We start from the raw sequence: 23,341 nt of genomic DNA, 5'->3' as shown, positions 1-23,341 counted from the left end.
AACCACATCAGCACAAAATCAGCTCATTGTGCTGTCATCGGACCTGGTATGGGTAAATAAAGGTAATGTCATCTTGTGGACACGACGCACAACAAAGTTCCATCAGCAGCGCTTCTCCGTGTTAGTGTAGAAACATAAAAACACACAATACAAGTTGCAACTTTGTCATGTTAGCTTGCAGATTTACTCCCTGTCTTCGTCTGGAAGAACTTACACGAACATCATCTAACAGTCTTGTCACTCGAGGAAAATACAGATGTGTGAAATTATAAGTTGCTTTCTGCATTCAAAATAAAAACTTTTTTATCATACATTTTGACACACAGGGAGTGGCATTATTCTGACAGTGGAGTGATGAAGTGATGAAGTGAGGAGGAGCCTCATGCTGATAGGGTTTGGGTCTATAAAAGACTGCTCCTCTGTGCTGGGCTGCAAGCCAACTTTCTGACACTACAGCCTGCTCCTGAATTTGAACACTTGAGGAGAAGGTAACTTATTCTTATTTATGTCTGTTGCAGCTTACATATGTTTTAATCTGAATAATTTAGTCCCTAAATAGTTGTTTAAATGTAACACCAGGTAAAAAAAAATGCATTCCTTGGCTGAATTATATATTATAGATAACATGTCTGCTAACACAAATCCATCCATTATCTGCATTATCAGCAGGAATACTTACACAGTAAAAATGGTGAATGCCTGTTCTTAGCTATTAGCAGTCTCTCTGTTCACTTGATGCCCACAGCCTCATGACACACAGACCTGTCCATAGCTGCTTCTGTACTGAAAATGTAAATTAACTACACATTGTCAATTTTAATTATAAGATGATTTCTTTGATTATTTTAACCTGTTCAGATATCCTTTGTAATGGAAATCAATAGCCTAATATGTATTTAGTGCATGAGTACTTTTACTTTTAATACTTTAAGTACATTTAAAGCTAAGTACTTAAGACTTTTACTTAAATAGCATTGTTGATGTAGCACTTCTACTTTTTTTTGAGTATATATTTTGCTGGGTAATTGTACTTTTACTTAAGTACCCAGCTTCAGTACTTCCTCCACCACTGCTGATGAGTTTATCAATTTAATCTGTGTTGATGTATTAATAATATTACAATATTGCACAGGTATATATATTAATATTATAGTAATTTCACTTCATTTGTTTTGCGTATTTATTTATATGAGAACATACAGCAAGATTAAGCAGTCACTTGATAACGGAATCTATATTCACGGGAGCGACTATATGGTGCTCGGACACCAAAGAATCATTGTTATTGCACATTCCTCTCTAAGTGCACATAAGTCACTGATATAATCTAGAATCAATGTGCCATTATGTGACTCAGGAGAGTTTCTGTGCTCATCAGTCCACTGGAACATTCCACTGCATTCAATAACCTTTCATTGTGTATGCACTGGGACAGTGGTCTTCTAGTGGTAACATTTGTACTGATATCCTCAAGAGTCCTCTGGTGGTCACTGAGAGAACTATTCCTTCCTCTTGAGTCTCGTCACTGTGAGAACAGTGCATGGTCAGCACCTAAAAAGAATTCTCACATATTTAGTTTGTAAAAAGCTTCCTGCCTCCATGTTTGTCTTTAAAAGTTACTGTAAAATAAATAAATATATCTGAGTTTTTTTTGTTCTGGCAGGCAGCATGGATGTAAGTACTTCTTCAAATTCTCAGATCTCTACACTGGTAAGACACATAAATCATATGTCTCTACATATTTCCATCTAAATATAAATGCTTAACTCTTTGCTTATGTCAAATGGCCATGTTTGCCACTGCAAGTTGGTGTCCTCCATCCTGTCCACCCTCTCTCTTCCACGGATCGCCATCCTGGCTCCTGACCCTTCTCTCTCTCCATCTTCCCCCTCTCCTCCTCCCCCTCCTCCTCCTCCTCCTCCTCCTCCTCTGTCTCAGCATTCTGATGCTCTGTGTGGCAGCTGCCCGTCCTCTGGTTCTGCCCCACAGCCTAACAGCCTTTGGCCCAGCCTGCCACCATCCGGAGCTGGTTTTCCTGCATGGCCAGGACAGATGACCCAGCCTGTACCATGCTGGACTGGCCAGCCAAACACACCATGCTGGCCTGCGACACAGGCAGCTCCAGTGTCCGTCCCTGCTCCTATTTCAGTTTCAGCCCCAGCTCAAGTCTTAACACCAGCTCCTGCGCCGACCACAGCCTTAGTCCCAGCTCCAACTCAAGTTCCAGTTCCAGCTCCAGTTCCAGGGCAGCCCTGCCAGCCTTGTTGGCCAGGCACCCAGTACCAGCCTCCCCAACAACCAGCTCCAATTCAAGCTCAGGTCCCATCTCCAGCTCCAGTTCCAGCACCTGCTGCTACCAGTGTCCATCCAAGTGTAGTAGGCTGGCCTGCCCACCCTGGTTGGCCTTATAATCCAGGACAGTCAGGGTGGCCTGGGCAGCATCCTTCTATCCTGCCTCCACACTGGCTCCCACCTACATCTGGACCTCTGGTGAGTCAAATGCAAAGAGTCTTATGTAATTGAACTTATAAGAAAGTTAGGCTGTGCTTTTATTTCTTCTGTTTAGAGCGTGCCATACAACTTGAACCTGGCCCGGGGAGTGTATGACAAGATGATGATGACCATCTTAGGCCATGTGAAACCTAATGCTAAGATGTAAGCTTAGTTTAATGTACTTCAAGTCTCTCTAGAACTATTGTGTATTATATAGTAATATAGTCAAATATTCAATATGGACATAATATGTACACAAAAAGTGATTTCACACTTATTATTACACTATTGGTCTCTCACAGGTTCACAGTGAACTTCCTGAGAGGAAATGACATTGCCTTTCACATCAACCCCCGCTTTAATGAGGGGGGGAAACAGGTGGTGGTCCGTAATCACAAACTGGGGGAGCGTTGGGGCCCAGAAGAGAGGGATCTGAAGGGACCCTTCCCTTTTGCTCTTGGGAGCCCCTTTGAGGTGAAGAGCAGAGACAGCAATCAGATGAGGAGGGGAGCCACATGTCCAGATGCTATATGTTGCATGCTAACACTGATAAATCATGATCACATTAATGATGATCGGACTGCTTAAAGCACAATACATAGGAAGCACAGACAATGTTTATGCTGCTAACTAATAACACTAACTAAATGTGAAGTAGACACAGCAACAGCTCCCACTCATCAGTACCCTCCTACAGGGATACTTTAGTGATGTTTAAAATGCTACACATGGCACTGACTCTGGGTCACTTTCTTATGGTTAACATCAGGGTAACGTTTGGAAAAGATTGGAAAGTCGTTTGTGCAGGCGGGTCCTAGATAAGGGAGCTGCTGTACTGCAGGGAGGCTCCTGGAGGTCAGTGGGGGTCTCATGTTGCTCAGTAACATCAATAGCAATCATGTTTAACAGGCATCGCAAAGAGGCGGCTAATCTTAAGAGCTGATCTGTCTCTGTGTCTGTTTACTAACACCAATAACATCTGTTCAGGGTGTAACTGATCACACACCATTATACTGATCAATATAAGAATGAGGGGAAATGTATTATTATTATTATTGAACCACAGCTAATAAAAATCAGACATTAGTTGACCTCATCTAAAAACAAACAATATTTATACTATTACTGACATAATAATAATAAGAATGTCAGAGAAGGAGTGAATTAACATGTATGTAAGACAAATGCTTTAGCTTATTTTGCCCTTTTCATGCTGCAGTAACCAGATGCACGGCAGCTCACAGTCTTGATAGAAGCCCTACACTGATGGTGGTTTGCTCTCTGTTCCAGATGAAGATCCTGTGCACTCCTGAGACGTTCAGGGTGGCGGTGAACAACATCCCACTGTTCGAGTTCCGCCACCGCATCAGAGAGCTCAACCGAATCGACAGGATCAACATCTTACATGATGTGGTCCTCACCTACGTCAATGTGGAGACGCTTCCATAAAAAGTACACCGTTGCTCACACAGTTATCTAAAACATGGATGTCTGCAAGTGATGTTGTTGTGAGGACAGCAGAAATACATCCTTGCACATCCCATTTATATGCTATGTCTTCTAGCAGCTAAATGTTTCAGCTTCATGATGCTTGAACATAGAACAAGTGAGTGTGCCGGTGTTTTATAATATTAATAAACATGTGAGCTGAGCTCATTCTATAATATGCTACAGTAAGCTCAGACTAACATTCATAGACAGAGGTGTGTTTTTCAGTATGAAGATGCTACTTTATTTATGTACAATATTTTCTATATGAATAAATAGCTACTAACTGACATATTTATGACTATTTGAACTACACTTGGGTTTTTATTAACCAATAAAATAACCAGTAAGATATGTTTAATTGTTTATTTTTAAAGGAATAGTGCCATAACTGTATGAAATCTTTCAGAGAAATAAAAAAGAATTCAAAACAGGACAAAAATTAAAATTCTTATCTACATAATGACAACAATTGCACTAAATTAGCAACATGTTAGATGCTACAGGCACAAAAATATAACTTACATAGCTGAAAGAGGAATTATTAAGAAGTGACTAACATCTTTTTGGGCCCTTACTCTGACACATACAATCTTTCAGTAACTATTTCGATCCTCACATCTCAGCTTCACTTCCTCTAACCTCCCACTACAACATGCTGCTCCCTCCGTTTCTAGTAACAGAAGCATTTTTAGCCTGATGCTGCAGCAGGTTAATGTGCACCAGTCCGACTGCAAACTGATGTAAATATCCATGGTTACCAGATATTTATGGTTCCAACAACACAATTTGTTAGTAGTAGAAAAGATCAGCATCATGACATGTTTGAAATTTCAGGCACTTTGTGAGCCCTTATCGTGTTAACGTGATATTCAGTCAGCAAATTCAATGAAATGGCTCATAAAATGGTGTTTTAGCTCCTCCAGTTGGTACAACATACTTAGTCTTTAGGCCTCTTAACCTTCACTTCTTTCTGACTGCTTCTTTGTGTGATTTTTTCTCACTAGTAACATTTTGCAATATGAATTTAATTTATTAAAACAAGCACTGACAAAGAAGCGCTATGGCAACTTGAAAACAAGGCATTTTTGTAACTATTTTTTGTCTCAGTGCATTTTCTTCTAATACAATGACATCTGCTTTCAGTCTATAAATAAACAAAACACCTCTGTGCAAAAAAAACAAGTCTATAATTCTCAGTGCTCCTATGGAATTACATGTCTCCTCCCAGCAAACATCTCTTCAAGTCTTTGTATCCAGTTTCCTCTCCACAGACTTCAGCAGGAGCTCGGCGTACTGCTCCAGCAGAGCCAGGGCTTTGTCCCCCTCACCTTTTACGTCCTGGTCTCGCCTCAGCCCTTCACTCTGTGAGGTGGGGTGAGGAAGAGCGTCCAGCTCTGTCTTCACTGTGAGCAGGGCCTCAGACAGGATGGTCCTCATCTGGTGTTGGTCATCACTGGGGTGTTGGCCATGCTGCAGTACCTGTTGATGATGAAGAAGATCCAGACAGAGATGAGATGCATGAACGAATGAATGAATGAATGAATGAATGAATGAATGAATGAGTGAGTGAGTGAGTGAGTGGAGGAGACAGGGACGCTGTTATCCCAACATCACTAACGATGTTACAGAGTTAATTATTTACTGTTTTAAGGCTGCTTTTACAGTTGCTGCCTTGTTAAATGTAAGCGCAAAAGATATTTAGAAAAACATAGACGTTAACACAAAATGTTGTGAGGCAACTCCACCCCACTTCTCCATCTTTTCTTGCCTCCATAGTCCTATTCTAATCAGTGAGAAATCAGTAAGAGGGGGCTTGTGACTTAGTCCTCTACAAATAATAGTGAAAAAGACGACTACACTAATTATTTTATCTGCTTCTGAAAATTGGCTAAACTTGTCTAAAGGTTTTTTTGTCACACTGGCACTATTCTGCTATGGGATGCTGATCAGTTCAGATTCCTCAGAGTCCTCTGACATATATATCGCCACAAGGTCTCGGGATGGGCACAAAGTAAGACTAGCACTGTGACTGCTGGATATGTGGCTGCATAAACAGTGGTTGTTTTGATTAGACTTTTTCCTGATACAGGTTCAGGAACTACTGTAACACAAAATTATTCAAAGTGGTTTTATTCATTATTTTCACATTAAACATTTCTAATAATCAGTTTATAATTTGTTTCCAATTCAGATTTTCAAATAAGAGTGGTTTTCTGTGTTTTTTATACTCTTTGTGGTTTTGGCCTGTTAAAACTGGACATGTCCGTACATAATAATTTAAAAAGAATGAATTTCTCCATATTATGCTTACACACTCCCTCTCTGTGTGCCTTTCCTTTCTTATGACCCAACACTTTTGCACATTTTTACAAACACATACACTCACACGCTCACTAACCGTAGTGTACAGCATGACAGTTCTCCGCAGACTGTTGTTAAGGTCAGTAATGGCCTGCCTACAAGTCTCCAAGGTGATTGAGTGATCTGCAGCGAGAGAGAGAGAGAGAGAGCGAGAGAGAGAGAGAGAGAGAAAAGGACTTTTAAGAATAGCGCAACATTTGGCACACAGATGCACACAAATACACATTGCTATTGACAGAAGTAGGCGCAGAGTAAATGCTGAGCAAAAAGGTTGAAAAGCATTAAAAACCTGGTATCAGAAAAGGAGCCGCAGAAAAAAATACACATGAGAAAGGCTGCTGAGCAAAGACAGAGCGGTGAGTGTGTGAGCTGTGAAAGTGAGAAAATCATTTCACAGTTTATATCCTGCAGCAAAACACAGTTGTAGGTATGGATGTGGACTATCACTTAATAGCATTTATGGTTTCTATGCTTTTGAAGTGAAATTAAATGAAAGTGTGAGAAAGTTATAAACACCATCCGATCAGATTTAAATACATCAAGGGGTCATGTGGAGTTCAATGCTAGTGTAAAGAGTAGCAAGACATAGAGACAGTCATGAGGTCATAGACAGATAAACAGACAGCAGGAAGGATGGTGAGGAATGTGGTGATGAAGAGGAGAACCAACCTGGCTGGGGGCTCAATGAGTCTGCTTGTTCAGGCACCAGAGGGCACTCTTTAGCCGTAGTCACCTGGCCCAGCTCCTTGTCACTTAAAATATACATTACACACATGATTAAAAGACTGAAATACAAACAATACACAAATATCTATGAAAGGTTATATAGCTGCTTGTGACATTTGTAAGTGACAAGAATATTCTACCTCTCAAAGTCCTTCTTCTGCTTCACGGGCAGGAAGCTTGAGAAAGAAGAATCCAAACTTAAAGACTGAGGCCGACCTCGTGCTGAAAATAAGAAGATAATAACACGTGTTTATCACTTTAGACTCTTAGCTGTGTGTGGATATGACACATCCACAGTATGAGGGGTGTCTGACCTGGTTTGACTCCTGCAGCATCTGTAGCATCACACCCTGTGTCTGCTGTAGGAGAAGCCGATGTGACTCCAGCCCAACCTGAATTTGGCTTCACCTCCAGGCAGAGGCTGCGCCGAGGGCTGAGAGGCTGCTTGGGAAGTGGGATGCGAGAGGGAGGGGCATTCTGGGTAAAAGGAGTCGGTGAAACTGCAGCTGTTGGATGAGGAGCAGCTGGGGATGGACCATTTGAAGAAGGGCGCATTAATAGGGATGATATTGATGAGACAGTGGATGGGAAGACAGTGACAGGAGATGAGCTGAGTAGGGGAGGCTCGACCTCCAGCTCCTCAGATGACCTTCTGCGTTTGGGGAAGCGGGGGGACATAGGCGGAGTGCTCAAGTGGATACCGTCTCCCAGAGAAGAGGACCGGCTGCTTTTAGCCATGGAGCTAGCGGTGGGGTTCATGTAGGAATGCTGTGGCTTGTGTTTGGGACTCTCCCATGACAGAGGGGAGCGGGGAGACTGTGGAGAGCCAGGGGAGGGGGAGGAAAAGAGGAAGGAAGGTCTGGAAGTGAAATGATCCAGGAAAAGCTGCTGAGGTCTCTTGTGCATCTCAGTTTGGTCACTAGAGGGTGCAGGGGAGTGAAGAGCTGCAGAAGGGATGATGATAAAGAGAATAATATGACTTATTATACAGAAACAGAAAGACTGGATGCCTTATTAATTCATTCATTTGGATAATATTAAATTTACAGTCACATATGGGAGTGAGTAATAAATATCACTGAAATAACAGCAAATATACAGGTTATAAATGTACTCAAAGACGGTGAAACATACAGTCTGTAGTTAAGTTCTGGGCAGAGTGTGACTTCTGTAAACATGGCGCTCTGTCCAGCGGTGGCAAAGCTTTGGACGGAGGGTTGGGCATCCTCCAGAGGTGGGAGCCTGAGGACTTCTTCCTCAGGGGTCTATGCACAGGAGGAAAGTCTTTCTCTGGAGCCCTGCACAGATGCCACAGAACAACATTAACTTAGATTCAACACTGTCAAATACAAGCTAAAGTAACATCAGTTCTGTTCTCATGTGTCTTTCTGTGTCTGATACACACAGATTAATAAACTCCTCGCTTTGATTTTTATCTGTTAGAAATCAACAACACCATGTACAGAAAAAATGGTTGTTTGTAAACATCCTAGCTCTGCTTGATGTGAATGTGTTGACCTGCATTCTATTAATGTTTCATCATTACTTATTTATTCGCCTTTTTTTGTGCACTTTTCAAGCATTCACATTCACAGTTAATTCATCCAAATCTGCCCGAGCAGCACTGAAGAATATGCAGTCTGTGTTTTCTTCTTACTTTGGCTCCCCTTTCCTGCCAGGAGACAGCGGGGTTGTATCGTCTGTGCTCGTGCTCTCTCCGTCTTCCATCAAGGGCCGCACTTTTGACACCGGGGGCTTCGCAGACGGGGTGCCCAGCTCCTTCCCATTTGCTTTGGCAAACAGAGGTGCAGCTCTGCATAGAGAGAGGTCACAGAGTTAGAGAAGTAAAATACAGGGCAATCCATAAACACATGCCCTAAAATAAAAGGGAGTCAGCTTTGGTAGACCTTGCACATTTATTGTTTCTTCATATATTAAACCCCAGATGTGGAGCGTACAGATTGATTCCTTCTTTGTGGCGTCCACAGCAGTGAGGATGTCATGATTACTTAAAATGGACCTCACTGAGACCAAGGTGACCGCACAAAGGCTGACCCTGTATTTTTTCAGACAGTGTGGACTGTAATCACTTAAAGTGAACTGCATGTACGTGTATCAAAGCTGTGTGTGTGACCCCATAAGTGGAAAACATAGACTGACATGAGAAGAAATGGGATTATATGCTGCATTAGATAAAATAATTGGTATCATCCAGCAGCCAGTTAACCTACCTGTTAGCTCTTGACTACTTCAAGATGGTACACAGATGGTTTAGCAAGAATCTAATTATGTAATTATGGCTGTGAGCGGTACCTGTTATTATGTCCTCTGGCCAGGAAGCGTGAAGACATGCTGAGCCTCAGGGCTCTGCTCTGCTCATCTGTAGATGGACAGCGAGAATACAAAACAAAGGGAGAAAATGGAGACAGAAGAAGAAAGAGAAAGTGAAACCAAAAATATTGTTTGTGTCTGCATTTAAAGAAAAAGTTAAATATAATGTGAAGGCTCCAAACAGAGGCAACATTAAAGGTTTTTGCCAAGAGACATCATACAAGTGTATCTGAGAGTATTGGTCCTGTCCTACCTGTACTGCAGCTCTCTGCCAGCATCTCAAAGTTCTGCTTGAGGAAATCCTCTTGACTGTGATCAGCGGCGTCAGTCACCGCCCTCAGAGCCTCGTCCATACTCGTCCATGCTGGTCTTTGCTCCCCTTCCTCCATCTCTTCATTCTCCTCCTCCGAGCTGTCCTGACACAGAGACTCCACATCTGCAGAATCTGAGAGCAAAAGGAGAAAGAGAGTGTCAGAAAAAAATCCCTCTCTGCGGGAATCAGCTTTACTGGCGGAAAGATATCAAGGCTTTCATGATCATTCGGCTTTTAATTTTAAGTCCTGCACTCGACACACTTTGAGACGGAATTCATAATTTGAAACAGGAATGTAGACAGACAGAAGTACTGAAAGAGAGAACAAAATGTGACTTTGATTTGCTTAAAATCCCTCCGACTTATCTCTTTTAAGTCAAACTCTCTCTGCATTTGCAGGTAATAGCGCACTGGAGGAAAATATAGGCAGAAAGTTTGCATCCATTTAAAGCTACAGTGCACAACGTTTGTTTGCTTGTGGTACAGTAATAAGGTGAAGTGAAGTTTAAGTTTCTTTTTAACTCTGAAGCATTAAAAGTGTTTGCTCCAGTCACACTGTCACACTGCCTTAACAGGTTTTATTTAACATTGTTTGGCCTTGAAATTATTTATATGAGAAAGTCCAGCACCAGCTTCAGGATGATGAAAATACAAAAATGTGGAGGTCCCATATAAAAAAGCTGTTTTTATTTTGTGTTTCTTGCTGATGCGTCATCTGGGTGAGCTCTCACCATCCAGGACACGTTCTGGGCTGGACTCCCTGCTGTCGAAGCCCAGGGAGCAGGCGCTGTCCGGGCTGCGGCTGTCCTGACTCTCACTGCGGATCCCTCGCATTGTGCCGTGCTGCTCCTTCACTATGTAATCGCTGTTGTTTAGGAAACAGAGAAGCAAATGAGGAGCTGGAGCAGAGAGATAGGAAGGCAGTTTTATTCTTATTCAAGTAATCATTAGGTGTGGAACTGAAGGCAGGGATTTACCTGCCCACTGGACTTGTGTCATCCTCATTTTCCTCAGGGTAGAGCACAGCTCCGTCAGCCCCCGTGATGTCCTTGGATGTGTGGGAGGACAGCCAATCAGCATGTGACCAGGGCCGATGCTTCCTGGATCTCTCCTGCTGCTGCAGACAAACAACAAAAACAAACACATATCCATATAGGCAGCTGCTCTCCCTCTCTCTCCTTTCTTAGATATAGAATCCTGCATACCATGGGTTCCAGTAGGCTGGATGTGCTCCGTCTATCTCTGTCTCTGTCAAGAGAGGGGCAGTTGGTGTTTTTCCTGTGACCAAAGGTCTCCAGTTGCCTCAGGTCCAGCATGGATTTAACCATCAGCTCCAAGGAGCCCATTCGATGGGACCAACGCCTCCGAGGACGCTTAGAGGAGTCAGGGATGACCTGATTGATACCTCCATGCTGGAAAGGAAGTACAGGTGAATAACCTGTTATTTATATATATGGTATATTCAATCCTTCAAATGTGTGAGTCTGCTATCCACCTACCTTTGTCAGCTCCCAGTCCTGCCCTTCATCAGAGCCTCCTGTTGCAAGATTGAAAATAATTATGCTGTGCAAATGTTATTTCTGGGATGTTTTTCAGATTCTGCTGCTGTCAACAACCTTCTAATTCCCCTGATGGGAGCATTTGTTTAGTAATGAGACCTACCTGTGTCGTCCTCTCCATGGCTGCTGTCAGTGGAAGTATTGGTGCCTTCAGGGTCGTTGGCGTCATCATTCTCCACTCTGCCCTCCTCATCATCCTCCTCCTCCTCCTCCTCCTCTTCTTCATGCTCACGGTCACTGTCAGAGGACAGACCCCCCAGAGAAGGAGCACTGTACACCTCCCGCCTACAATAACATGCTGATTAGTATATCATTATATGTGAAAGTGAATCCAGGCTGTTTATCGTCATGTAGAGAATATAATCAGCTGTCTTCACCTGAGACTGGAGGTGTTGCTGGGTGGTGTGTTTGGGTTTTGTTGGAGCTGGCAAAGCCTCTCTCTCATGGTGATTGTCAGCTCTGGAGCCAGTCGCCACACAAAGATACAGCTGGGAGATAAAAGCATTTATGCATTAAATATTCAGGATTTCATTTCAGCTTGACTATTGATGAAACTGTCTGCAAACACATTTCCACAGTCATTTCCTCTCACGGCAGAGAGGATGAGAGACTGTTTTACTTCCACTCCAGGTTCAGTTGCTCTTCTAATGGTGTCAGTAAAATTATTCATACTTAGATATCTTTTAGGCGCCTGTTTTTAAATTTTCTTTTTATGGTGGATAATTTAAATAATGACAGAGGACTTCTCCTCACCTGTCCCCTGATACAGTGATCAGATGCTTGCAGTCATTGGTAAACTTCATGCCAGTGACGATTTCTGCAGAACAGAAGGCTTGTTAGTTTCAATATAATTTCACACACAGATGTAAATGCTGGTTCTCTTACCAGAGTGTCCAAACATGGTGGCGACACACTCCCCGGTGTAGAAGTCAAAGATGCTGATGTTTTTATCAGAGGAGCTTGTGGCCACATATTGACCGGAGGGATCGATCTGAACCTGCCGGGGACCAAATACAAAACAGTTCTGCTGTGTATATTGAAAGGAAATGGCTTCTGGAGTGGAGCGGGATGTGGTGAGAAATGTTACCCTGAGCAGGATGCCGTCTTCACTCAGCGATCCTTTGTAGACTTTTTTCTGTTTGCCACTGCTGATGTTGAAAATCCTGCAGACAGAACAACAATTAACCTCAATTAAATAAAAAGTCAAATGCTGTAAAATGCCTTAGAGATGGAAGCAACTGAAACTGTACTGAGAGGTGACCTGCAGATTAACACAAATGTAAACAAGGCGCAGAATCGATCTTGAGTCTACCAGGAGCCTGTTAGCTTCCAGTGCCACTATATTCTAGAGCTGCAGTCTAAATGGAGTGTACAGGACTATAAGGTGTAGTGTGTTTAGAGACAAGGCCAATGTGAAAACGTCTTCCTTGAGTGGATGGGCTCTTAGATCACTAATGGACACACTAAGCATCACTTCTGCTTTTCAAACCTGCAGCTAAAGAAAGCCTCAAAATTGATCATCCTCAGCTGACTTACAACCCATGCATGAGAGTCACAGGATGCCTGCAGTTAGTGTATAAATAAACTGAATGTGTGAAACATGTAACATGAGTATTGCAATTAGTTTCCTAATAACTGCACACAATTACTGCATGTTTTCAGGTTCATTTAGGGTTGACTAAAAGTGAAGCATTTGTTCAACCAAAAAAAATTATACACAAGAAATACAGTTTAAATCATATATAGATGCTGGGATTTCAAGAACAGAATTTAAAAATTAAAAAAAATCATTTATTCATTTTTTTTTTGCCTAAACAGGCTATAAACTAAAGTTGTTGTCTCATAGTTGACGGGAGCGATTTTGTTGTTATTTTTGTTACATTAATTTAGTTTTTGAATTTAAAGACAGACAACATGATGTGGCCGCACGCGATGAGAAATAAGGCTGTTAGTAAGGGGTTAAAAATGATCACTTCATCATGTCTCGGCTTTCGGAAGTCCTCAGTAATAACTCCAAGGCCAGGAAAATCTGTTCAAGTCAATTCAATCCTGAATGCTGAAAGCATCCAATATGACATCATTACACTGGTCTACCTCTCAGCACAGCCAGCTCTGACATACTTCTGACAGCCGTGCGTGTCCAGGCACTCACCTGATGCAGCGGTCCTGACAGCCAACAGCAGCATACCTGCAGGTGGCGTCTACACCCATGTCATAAAGTGTGGTCTTCCTCACCGTGTGGTGAGAACGCCTGAACTCTGTGCCTCTGTCAGTCTGTAAAACAAGAACACAACAGTCAGGTCCCTGCTGAGAGGACAGAATACTGTACACACATTTCACACAGTTCGAAATAAGAACACCTTAATATACACACTGTGAATGCATCGGTTTACATGGCTCTATTTATTTATCCATCTACAGATATGTCTTAAGAAGGACTATGTGCATGTGTTTTATTGCATAAATGCTAAAAGAAAAGTGCTTCTAATGAAGTATGGTTAAATGAATATATATTTGACCCAAGGTGAGTCACAACAGTTGAATTAGTTTTAAAGTTTAGACCACAGAAATCTAAAGTTTGTGCATCATTATCATCCTCATAGTGATGTTCAGAAATGCAGCGATGCTCATTTATGCTTTGCCATAGCACAAAACTGCCACATCAAATTTCAACGAGTACTACAGAAACGTCTGAGGAGAGTTCCTACTCTACACTAACAAGCCATTGTTTATTGTGCTCTTAATGCTCTGAGTCACAGCGGTGGCCTGAATTGTGCTTTAAAGTTTATGAAGAATGTTCTAACTTATGTAACTCTGACTGAATGTAAAAACTGGTCCAGTAACCCAGAAGAAATCCAAGAGGAAAAACAAAGAAGCATGATATCCTCTGTGTGAGGCTTTAGTTACACAATCTGTAGTTCACATCTAAATGCTAGAATGGAGTTATTTGTGCTGCACTCCTTAATGGGAGGCATTAATGACCATTTATACTCAGAAGCAGCAAGGCAGCAGAGAGCCAGGATAAGCTCCTCATTGTGTCTTTTATGGACTAAGAGAGATGTGAGCATTGTTCTTAGAAAGTAAATAACATATATGTGATATTATTGTTTTAGGTGATTGAGAATCAACACTGGAAAAAGGATGGAGAAGACTGGGCTTTGTGCCCTCCTCTGCCTCAGTCCTGGGGCCTTAAGGAGAGATCCTGGAAGATGACTCATTTCCTGAAAGGCCTATCACCATCACCACAGAGGCAGACACTGTCAAGACCAATGATATGATCTTGACAGACAGATTTACATTGGCAGAGAGCTGGGCACCTTTCAGGAACATTATCCACAATGACTCCAAATGACCAAGGCGTCAGCATGCTTGGCCTTTGAGAGTTGATGGGAAGTGAAATTGGCACAAAAACGCCAAGGGACAAACTGCCATTTCTGAGACATATTCCAAGAGAGTCCACAGTGGTGATGGCGGCCATTTAGAAAAGGGGATAATGCTATTCACCTAGCTCAGACTGCTAAATTCTCCCAGTCAACAGTCTGCAATATTTCTCATTGAGATGTGTGTACGTCTCCTGTTACCTTGTGTGCAGTGTGGAAATAGATGCTCTTGTCTGCTCCACAGCTGATCATCCTCACTTTGTTGTCATTGGCTAAAAAAACAATTGTGCAATCATCAATATTCTGACTTGACTGTCGGCAGCAGTAAAAGAAGATACAATATTTGGGAAAGTCCAGAGACAGTAGATGCACCACAGCCTCTCTAACTTTACACTACTGAAAATGATGAAGAGAGACATCAAAGACATAAAAATCCACTTTTGTATAAACATGCTGCTCCCATCTAATCTTTAAACAAGGCAATGTGAAATACAAGTGAGACTTTGTGCAGATGAGAGTGAGGATTAAGAAATATGTGGCTCACCAGCAAAGCGGACGGCTGTTATGGATGAAGAGTGCTCATCCAGTGTCTGTACCAAGCTGTAGTCGTCTTCTGCATCCAAGACGTGGATCAGGCGGTCCCTGCTAGCTGTGGCCAACAGCTTCAGACCTGAAAGCAGTCCACACTGTTATATTTTTATCATGCACACTGCCAGCATCAAAGCCAACAGCGCAGTAATCCACAGACCTGTTTGTGGTTTACTGTATTCAAGACAGAGGATGTCAGTGTCGTGGGCTTCCACCTTCAGAATCTCCTCCATGCTGATCAGGTCATGGACCCTGTAGAGTATAAATACTCATGTTTACAATCTCATTCAGTCACCAGTCGTGTCAGTTTTATTTATCTTGTTTGTACCTCAGCATGCCGTTGCGGTCTCCAGATGCCAGGTGTTTGCCGTCTGGACTGACACAGATGGTCCTGATGCCTGTCCTGGTTTCAGCTGTCTGTCCGTCTCCTGATTTGTCTGCGTTGGCATTTGTTATACTGTCTGGATCCAGCAAGGTGCTGGTGTTTCCATCTATGTAGATTACATTCAACAGATCCTGCAAAGCAAGAATAGGTGAGGTGGAATAAATAATCCATCACAGGAAAGACCTTTGATTTTCTTTTCTTTCGCACCGCATGGAAGTCAAACTCACACTGCTGAGGATATTCTGTGGATGAACGCGGGTTTGTGTCCAGTCATCCATACGCCACATTCTTATAGTGTTATCAGCTGAACAAGTGAGGAATGCTCCGGAGGAGAGGCCGGCATCTGGTTCTCCAGGAACATCCGGAAACATCTGTGAAAGAACAACAAAAAGGGGGGAGGGGTAATAATTACATTAAGATAGAGAGTAGAAATTTACATACAAACTATAGCTTTAATCAGTAATCAGCTCTCTTTGGTATTGATTTTTTAATGGCCATTAATCTACAGTGTGATATCTTCATTTCCTCCTGCAAGTGTTTACCTCCAGGTCCCAGACACAGGCAGCATGGAAGAGGGCAGAGTGCACCTTCCCCACCCTGTGCACATCCCTCACATCCCACACATACAGACTGTGGTCATTATACACACAGCTGAGCCAGCGGCTGACAGGGTCATAGGTAAGGGCAATGGCGTCAGGGTGGCGAGCATCCTTCTTGGTGTTAAATAGATGGCTGTGAGGAGACATGTTGGAATACAATGAAGACACAAGAAACATTCAGGAGAGATCAGGACTGTCAAATGATGCGACAGTTCTATATATAGTGTGCATTTGATCCTGCAGTGGATCACTGCCAAGGAAAACACCGCGTTACTCCAGAGCTCTTTCTCACCTGGCCTCAGTGACGGCGGCGATGTCAGAGCCGAGGGGGTGCGGCCTTGGCAGCGTGCAGACAAAGTGCAGGTCAGAAGAGCTGAAGGCTCGCACCGTCCCATCAGCGCAGCCGCAGAAGATCATATCCTCAGACAGAGACAAGGACTGAGCCATGCCAGTCTGCAAGGAGGGACATGACACAACAGGAACATCAGCTCACCTCACTGCTCTGTAACTTATTGATAAACCTCTGGGCCAAACCTGTCTATGATAATGTCATAGAAAAAACAGGTTCTACTCTTTTTCATTTCAGTCCGAAAAAATCACTTCTAGTCTTCTACAAAAAAAAAGCTTAGGTGAGTCTACAAGAAGGCTGCCAACGGTTACAGAGGAATACAAAGTGTTCTTATCGGATCACTTCCAAACACATCCTGTACTCCTCCTTGCTGCTAATTCTTCTCTGATCCTCTGACAGACGGCATAAGAGGACCGACACACACCATCATCGCCATGTCAGAAATAAACCTCACAGCTGGACACTGACCTTAAGTATCACCGGCTGTATAACACTCAAAATAACACATAAGTCCAGATACTGTGGAGTGGTTGGATGTAACACCAGCTCAGTAGATATTATTAAATTGAATGGAGTAAGACCTATTTCCTCTCCACTGATTACAGGTATGTGTACTCTACTTGCTCTGGACATGATCTTATTTCCTGAGGTGTGAAGTCAAATATGCTGAACACTCACCCGTAGGTCCACCCACTTGTCCAGCATCCTCTTGCTGTTAAACTCACACAGCAGACCAGAGGAGGTGATGCAGAATGTGGAGTCAGAGTTAGAGCCCCGACCACAGGCCACATCACAGAAAAAGTTGTTCCTCAGCTCTCCCAGCAGCCCAGAACGGCCCAGCAGAGGCACAGGAGCACTGGCCTAAATTCCACCAGAGAGGTCACAGTAAGCACACAAAAGCTCAGCCTGCGTTGCTTGAATCAGAATACTTTGTAGCAAAAGTATTGATGCTAAAATTCCTGGCTTTGGACATGATCCTTTAATACCTTGTTGGCCTTGCAGTGGTCCAGATACCAGAACTTGACGTGCCGGTTCCCCACTGTTACAAAATAGGAGCTGTCCTCGGAGAAAGACACACCAGTCACCTTACTGGACACCTTGTTAGCAGCCACCACCACGTCTTTCTGCAAGAGAACAGCCCAGCAACACATTTTAAGAGAGCGTTGCTAAGATACTGACTCACAATGAGACTTATTTGTTGCGTACTGTATTTTACAGTAAAATACCCAGTGGGAACCTTTTCTCTATTCAATTATTAATTATTAATACCTCTCTTTGAGTGCATACATATTTGCATTATGTATGCACATAATTCGGGGTAAGTCACCACAATGTTGCAAAAACCCAAAAGAATGACAAACCTTCCAAGCCCAGACGTTGACCATCATGTCATGCTGGTTTCCCACACTGACTATGTACTTGTTGTTAGGTGAGAAAGCCACACAGGAGACGCCATATTTGTGCTTCTGGAGCTCCGCCACCTGTCTTCGATCTGCCACATCCCATAGTCTGACTGCTGGTAGGTGACCGCTCTGGTCAAAAACAAAGGGTTAAATGAAACAAATCACTTGATTGCTAATAAAAAAAAAACACAGACTGGAAGGCCACATATAGCAGTCACATGTCACTCTAGTCTATCCAACTCTCTAAGAGATTATCCTCTCTGCCCTCTGCCTGTATCCTCGTCCTCCGACCTGCTCACATCATTCTCTCTCAGGGATCAAAAGGTCAGCGGGCTATTTGTGTAGTCACTTATTTATAATATGTCAGAATGACCTTCCAAAGGTCAGTGTTAATAGGTGCGAGGACAGGGAGCGTGAAGGCCACTGGAAACGGATGACATTCAGCTGCAGACAGAGCTGCATACAAAGGAAACAGACCTAAAAAAACAGAAGGATAGAAAGAACTGTCTTCTGTATGTAAATTAGCCTCTGTGTGATGAATGAGTGTGTGAGGGCCACTTGTTATCACATGACTCACTCAGGAATATCTTTAAGTCATCTTCAGACAGAGTGATGTGTCTGTGGATGAGATGTGAGTAAAAACATGTATTATTGTTGTTGCTAAACTTTGGCATGTGGCTTCTTTTGAATGGCAGTGGACGAGCCCACTCATGTTGTTTTTGGACTGTTGAACTTTGGTCACTGCCGTCATGGCAACTGCTGCATGCCCTTCCACTTCCACAGAGAAGTCTTTAATCGGCTTGGATTGGCTGAGGAGGATTAAGATGGTGTGTTGTGTTGAGGCCCATGTTGTAACTACAACAAAACTGAGTGAGGACGCTTCCACTGAAAAGGATGTGTTAACACTGCGACATGACGGCTGTAACACACAGTTCACACAGTTCTGCAGCAGGACTTCATCCCGCTGAGCTATTTTCAGTAAATCGCGCTAACTCCTTCTTACAGTGTGGATAACTGCCGCCTGAAAGGATCTAATACGCTAAACACTGCAGTAAACATGCAAATCTAAATCATTATTAACTCTAACCCTTCTGTATGATTAACCTGACACGCTGAGAACAAAACTGACCTGAGGACAGACAGAGAACGAGACTCACCTCTCCTGTCACCAGGTATTTACCATCAGGGGAGAAGGACAGAGCTGTGATGGTTTTTCTGTAACAAAAAAACACAACAGTATGGTTCATGTCCTGGTGATTGCAACAGTTTAATGCTGCTCCTTTAAAAGTGTGATTGAGTGGAACTCACCTTGAAGTGTTGATGATGTGGTGCTGCCTGTTCTTCTTGGGGTTGAGCAGGACGACCACACACCTGTGTGGGTAAAAATACATTAATGCACATGTGTCGGGACAGGAACCTACCAATAATTCATCTCTTTTTCACAGTGCACATGTGGCTTGGTATGAATATTTACTGCTCACACATGATCACTGTAGAAGAACTGTGATGTAGCTTAGCCTTCATCTCTACTGATGGTGCATTAAATAATGTGTGCTGTTGGAGTTAGAGTTAAAATATGTGGAATATATGTGTATTGTGTGTATAAGAAATGGTTAGATGATGAGATTGATGACAATGCCAGGTCTTGTGTCCTTCCACTGCACTACATGTTAATATTGGAAGTGACTGTGTGTCATTGAAATAATAATAAAGAACCATTTGGTGTTGTGTGAACCTCTCAGGTCGCACAAGCTTCACCATTGTAAGCAGATAACAAAGTGGGACTAATACTACATGACTCGACATATAACATATCACTTTAGCTAAGCTAAGCTAAGCTAAGTAGCTGCTGGTGGCTTCAAAATAACCATACAGCCCTGAGAGTGGACTCGATCTTCTCATCAAACTCTTGGCAAGAAACCAAATTAACAGATTTACTAAAATAAAAAAAATATATATATATTTGAATGACGGCATGAAAGATGAATAAACACCCTTATCGTTTCACACATTTGTTCCTTTCCATACTCAAATGAGCCAGATAACAGTGTTGCTTCCTGTTGTTATAAACTTCCTCTTTACACCCCGCTCATGAGCAGCTCACAGATCAGCGGCCCACCTGTTACTGAACTGCTAGATCTTCATCTCTGTGCCAGGAAACTGCATCCTGCACTACCACAGCCTGTACAGATTTAAACTAAGACAGCAGGTGGGTTTCCAGATTGTGTATAATTTAGGAAGTATAAAGCTCGGTACAATTAGACACACGCACACACACACACTCTACACCCACCACATATGTGCAGAGAAGTGCTTGTGCCACACACACAGAGAAAATCTCTCTTCTTTCAGACATTGACCTTCTTAGTATTAATAGAGCTTTGTCAGAAGATTTCAGAGCAACACAAAAGCAGCTTCAGCACACAGATTGTGTTACAGCCTCACAGGACCCACTGCGCTTGCACTGCGGTGGTGCTGCAGCTCTGAGGCCCCCGAGCATCACCGCTGTAGATCTAAAATCCCCGAACCCTGCAGCTCATACGTCTCATTTTCACATTAAGCAGGTTAACACAGCTGGTGTCACTGTTTGCACAGAATTAATAATACTACACAACACTCTTTGAATCACTGAGAGTCAAAGAGAGCCTCCCTCAGGAGGGGGTTTCTCTGATCAGGAAGCCCGCAGAGCTCTGCTCCTCAGCTCCCATGAGATGGAGCAAAGATAACACACACACACACACACAGAAATTTGCACACTAAACGTCTGTATAAGGTAGATATGATAAGGAAACATGGTGTGCTGATAAGTTAAAGGTCAGATGCTGGGATAACGATGCATACACAGCCTCTCTTTTCTTACCCTGCAGCATAGGCCACCAGCCCAGATCGGGGGTCGCAGGCCAGGCCGCTGTTTCCTGAAGCGGTGATGCCAAGCACCTTCTCCAGGGTCACCTGTAGAAACACAGTGCAGTATTTGTTTTTAATCGTTTCGACCCTGTGAGAGATAAACTGTCCGAACTCAGCTGTGATGCAACTCATCAATGAATGAAAGGCTGAGGTAGATTTGTACAACATGTGAGCAGGATGGCTAAGGGTCACATGGTCATAGATCTCAAATACAGTGAACACCTTAGAATGTGATGATTCTGAGTTGGGACGGTGCTCAGACACACAACACACAACACACACACTCCAGGTGATAAACCTGATTGACTTTCGCTGCTGACAGGGCAGCACATGTCAAACACTCAACCAAACATGAAATAATAATTATCACTTGATAATGTTGCTGTAAGAATCTACAAAGTCTTGACTATACTGACATTGAGTAGAGTAATCTGAGTACATGTACTTCACAGCACTGTCTAACAGTCAAACAGAGGATGTGACAGCTGGCTTGGCAAGTCGTCCGTCTGTCTTTTTGTCTGTCTAGAGAATTATAAGGCAGCTGCTGGAGTAACATTATGAATGAGCCTATGGTGTCCTACTAACACACATACAACAATTGTAACACACAATAAAGAAGCTGGCAAACACTTTATAATGAGACCCAAGCGTTTGTTCATAAGAAATTATTTTCTACTCGTCTCTTGTGTTCTGAGGCAGAAAAAAGGCCTTTTTGGGTTGCCAGGTTGTGACAGTTATTTACATGAAGACCTGCAGATTCCAGTCCTAACAGGGCAATCATGCAAACACTGTTTTTAATGAGCAAACAACAACAATCTATGAAGACTTTGTAACTGATTTAGCGGTTCTAATCGTTATCTGCTCTCTTTCTTTGGACCTTAAAGTTTCTGTTCTTGTACTTCTGATAGTTTTCCAATCATGGAGAATAGAAATACACTTAAACTAATCCTTAGTGGTCCCCTTAAATCAGTCACCTGTAATGACGGGTGTTTGGGATCGTACCTTGCTAGAGAGGTTTTCTTTGCTGTTCTTCTTAACTTTTGTTGATGGAGAACGCAGCAAGTTCCTGATGCGGCTTTTAATGGTGAATCCATCGCTGGGCATGTTGTCTGCAGCCCTGGGGCGCACAGGCTGGAGCAGCGCCGCGTAAAGATCCTGCTGACTGCAGAGCTGCAGAGACACGGACTGTCCTGCTGCTGGGACACGCGGACTCTAATCTCCTGAGTGGGTTTGCTGCTCTCCTCCTCTGCTGCAGTCACCGCCTACCTGTCGCTTCACGTACATGGAGCGCGTCCTCAGCTGCAGCTTCTCTAAAGCACCTTTGGACCGACGTCCACAACAAAAGAAAGAAAAAGCTCAGTCTGACCTCAGCAGTTTAATCTAAATCTGCGCCGGTCCCATGATTACATCAATGATTGCTTTTGTTTCTGTTATGCTGATTAAATAAGATTAGAAAGCAAGGCCGTGGTTGGTCCTGCAGCTGAGAGCCGGATGTTTGGCAGCTGATTGGCTGACAGAAGTTCACCTAATGAACATATTTGCTAAATTAAAGCAAATTTACGTGATTTCTTTCCTTTTAACTCACAGTGTCGTTAATCCCAGATTATTTTGAGTCAATTCGCCATTATGTGTAATTTAAAGGTTAAAATTATCAAATCATTGCGTTTAGTTTTAACTACAATTTAGACAGCAGCTCTAAAACGTTTTTAATCTTAATTTGTGAACAAAGAGCTCAATTTAAATAATAATCTCTTAAATGTGATCACACCTATCACACCTTTAGTCTGTGTGCGCCACATGTGACCCTGATGTATGTCAGACTTTTGTCGCAGCTCAGCAATTACCAAAGACGCATGAGAAATAAAACTGTTATTGTGCACATGAACAAGAACTCTTAAGTGTTTTTGGAAGATGACCTACTACATAAATTGATCCTTTCAGAATAAGAGACCTTTTTGTGAAATTCACTCAAATTAGTATATTTTGAGTTGAATGAGATCTTTATTCAGTTCATCCCTGAGTACAAGTGAACATCACAGAAATGAGACAGCACAGAGGTAAAAAACACAAAAACAACTCTCCAAACCATGAACACAGAGCACCATTATAAATGCATGGGGATTTTTATTCACTTTAAACGATCAATCATTCTGATTGAAGACAGCCAGTGTTTTACAGAGGTTATTTTATAGATACAATATATGACTAATATTTAGTTTCTTGATTAATGGAGACTCATCGGGTTTATATATTTTTATTATTAATATTATTATTGATCAATTAATGTCCCAAAATGCCCCATTCCTGTACAGGCTAAAGCAAACTGGACACATCAAACGTGGTTTCAACCAAAAAATTAAAGTGCAACTACATGTGACTTTCACTGAGTTAGTAACAAAAAACCAAGAAACCCAATTGATTGTAGACATTAGTCTATCGTATCGAAATGACAGGGT

At 42.6% G+C, this 23,341-nt stretch overlaps 2 protein-coding genes across 4 annotated transcripts; one reads left to right on the top strand and one right to left on the bottom strand.

Moving 5' to 3' along the window:
- The first annotated feature begins 427 nt into the window (after window positions 1-427).
- LOC114428675 (galectin-3) lies at window positions 428-4,509 on the top strand. 3 transcript variants are annotated; one of them, XM_028397290.1, is made up of 7 exons: window positions 441-488; window positions 1,664-1,710; window positions 1,939-2,490; window positions 2,567-2,655; window positions 2,796-2,967; window positions 3,263-3,348; window positions 3,784-3,847. In XM_028397290.1, exons 2-7 carry the CDS (start codon window positions 1,669-1,671, stop codon window positions 3,785-3,787), a joined length of 945 nt encoding a protein of 314 aa, XP_028253091.1. In that variant the 5' UTR covers window positions 441-488; window positions 1,664-1,668; the 3' UTR covers window positions 3,788-3,847. The 3 variants fall into 3 exon arrangements, with proteins under 3 accessions (XP_028253090.1, XP_028253091.1, XP_028253089.1); XM_028397289.1 differs by lacking the exon at window positions 3,263-3,348 and having other exon boundaries at window positions 428-488; window positions 1,664-1,674; window positions 3,784-4,509; XM_028397288.1 differs by lacking the exon at window positions 3,263-3,348 and having other exon boundaries at window positions 3,784-4,509.
- Window positions 4,510-4,838: 329 nt separating this feature from the next.
- Window positions 4,839-21,989, bottom strand: LOC114429063 (mitogen-activated protein kinase-binding protein 1-like). Its single transcript, XM_028397912.1, has 33 exons — window positions 21,888-21,989; window positions 20,839-20,930; window positions 19,287-19,349; window positions 19,136-19,193; window positions 17,937-18,107; window positions 17,562-17,699; window positions 17,254-17,436; window positions 16,519-16,679; window positions 16,170-16,359; window positions 15,855-15,998; window positions 15,571-15,758; window positions 15,403-15,494; window positions 15,199-15,324; window positions 14,856-14,926; window positions 13,427-13,548; window positions 12,362-12,437; window positions 12,160-12,271; window positions 12,028-12,091; window positions 11,652-11,762; window positions 11,378-11,559; window positions 11,215-11,249; window positions 10,921-11,127; window positions 10,693-10,832; window positions 10,447-10,580; window positions 9,656-9,847; window positions 9,385-9,451; window positions 8,729-8,884; window positions 8,206-8,369; window positions 7,386-8,015; window positions 7,212-7,293; window positions 7,015-7,097; window positions 6,383-6,468; window positions 4,839-5,463 (listed from the first exon to the last, which is right to left on the bottom strand). Exons 1-33 carry the CDS (start codon window positions 21,987-21,989, stop codon window positions 5,224-5,226), a joined length of 4,662 nt encoding a protein of 1,553 aa, XP_028253713.1. The 3' UTR covers window positions 4,839-5,223.
- Between the last annotated feature and the right edge of the window lie 1,352 nt (window positions 21,990-23,341).

The sequence above is a fragment of the Parambassis ranga genome, chromosome 24 (genome assembly GCF_900634625.1).
Source record: "Parambassis ranga chromosome 24, fParRan2.1, whole genome shotgun sequence".
In the NCBI taxonomy this organism is placed as follows: domain Eukaryota; kingdom Metazoa; phylum Chordata; class Actinopteri; family Ambassidae; genus Parambassis; species Parambassis ranga.
The sequence above is the reverse complement of the archived record's forward strand: the minus strand, read 5'-3'. Positions and strand labels throughout refer to the sequence as shown.

Bases quoted from the DNA above. Each gene is read 5' to 3' on its own strand.
- LOC114429063 (XM_028397912.1), bottom strand. From the start codon at position 21,989: ATGCCCAGCGATGGATTCACCATTAAAAGCCGCATCAGGAACTTGCTG. The intron at 20,931-21,887 runs GTACGATCCCAA...GTGTTTCTACAG, and splicing joins AAGAAAACCTCTCTAGCAAG to GTGACCCTGGAGAAGGTGCT. The intron at 14,927-15,198 runs GTGAGCCACATA...TTGTTTTTTTAG, and splicing joins AACAGCCGTCCGCTTTGCTG to CCAATGACAACAAAGTGAGG.
- LOC114428675 (XM_028397288.1), top strand. From the start codon at position 1,669: ATGGATGTAAGTACTTCTTCAAATTCTCAGATCTCTACACTG. The intron at 2,491-2,566 runs GTGAGTCAAATG...TCTTCTGTTTAG, and splicing joins CACCTACATCTGGACCTCTG to AGCGTGCCATACAACTTGAA. The intron at 2,656-2,795 runs GTAAGCTTAGTT...GGTCTCTCACAG, and splicing joins GTGAAACCTAATGCTAAGAT to GTTCACAGTGAACTTCCTGA.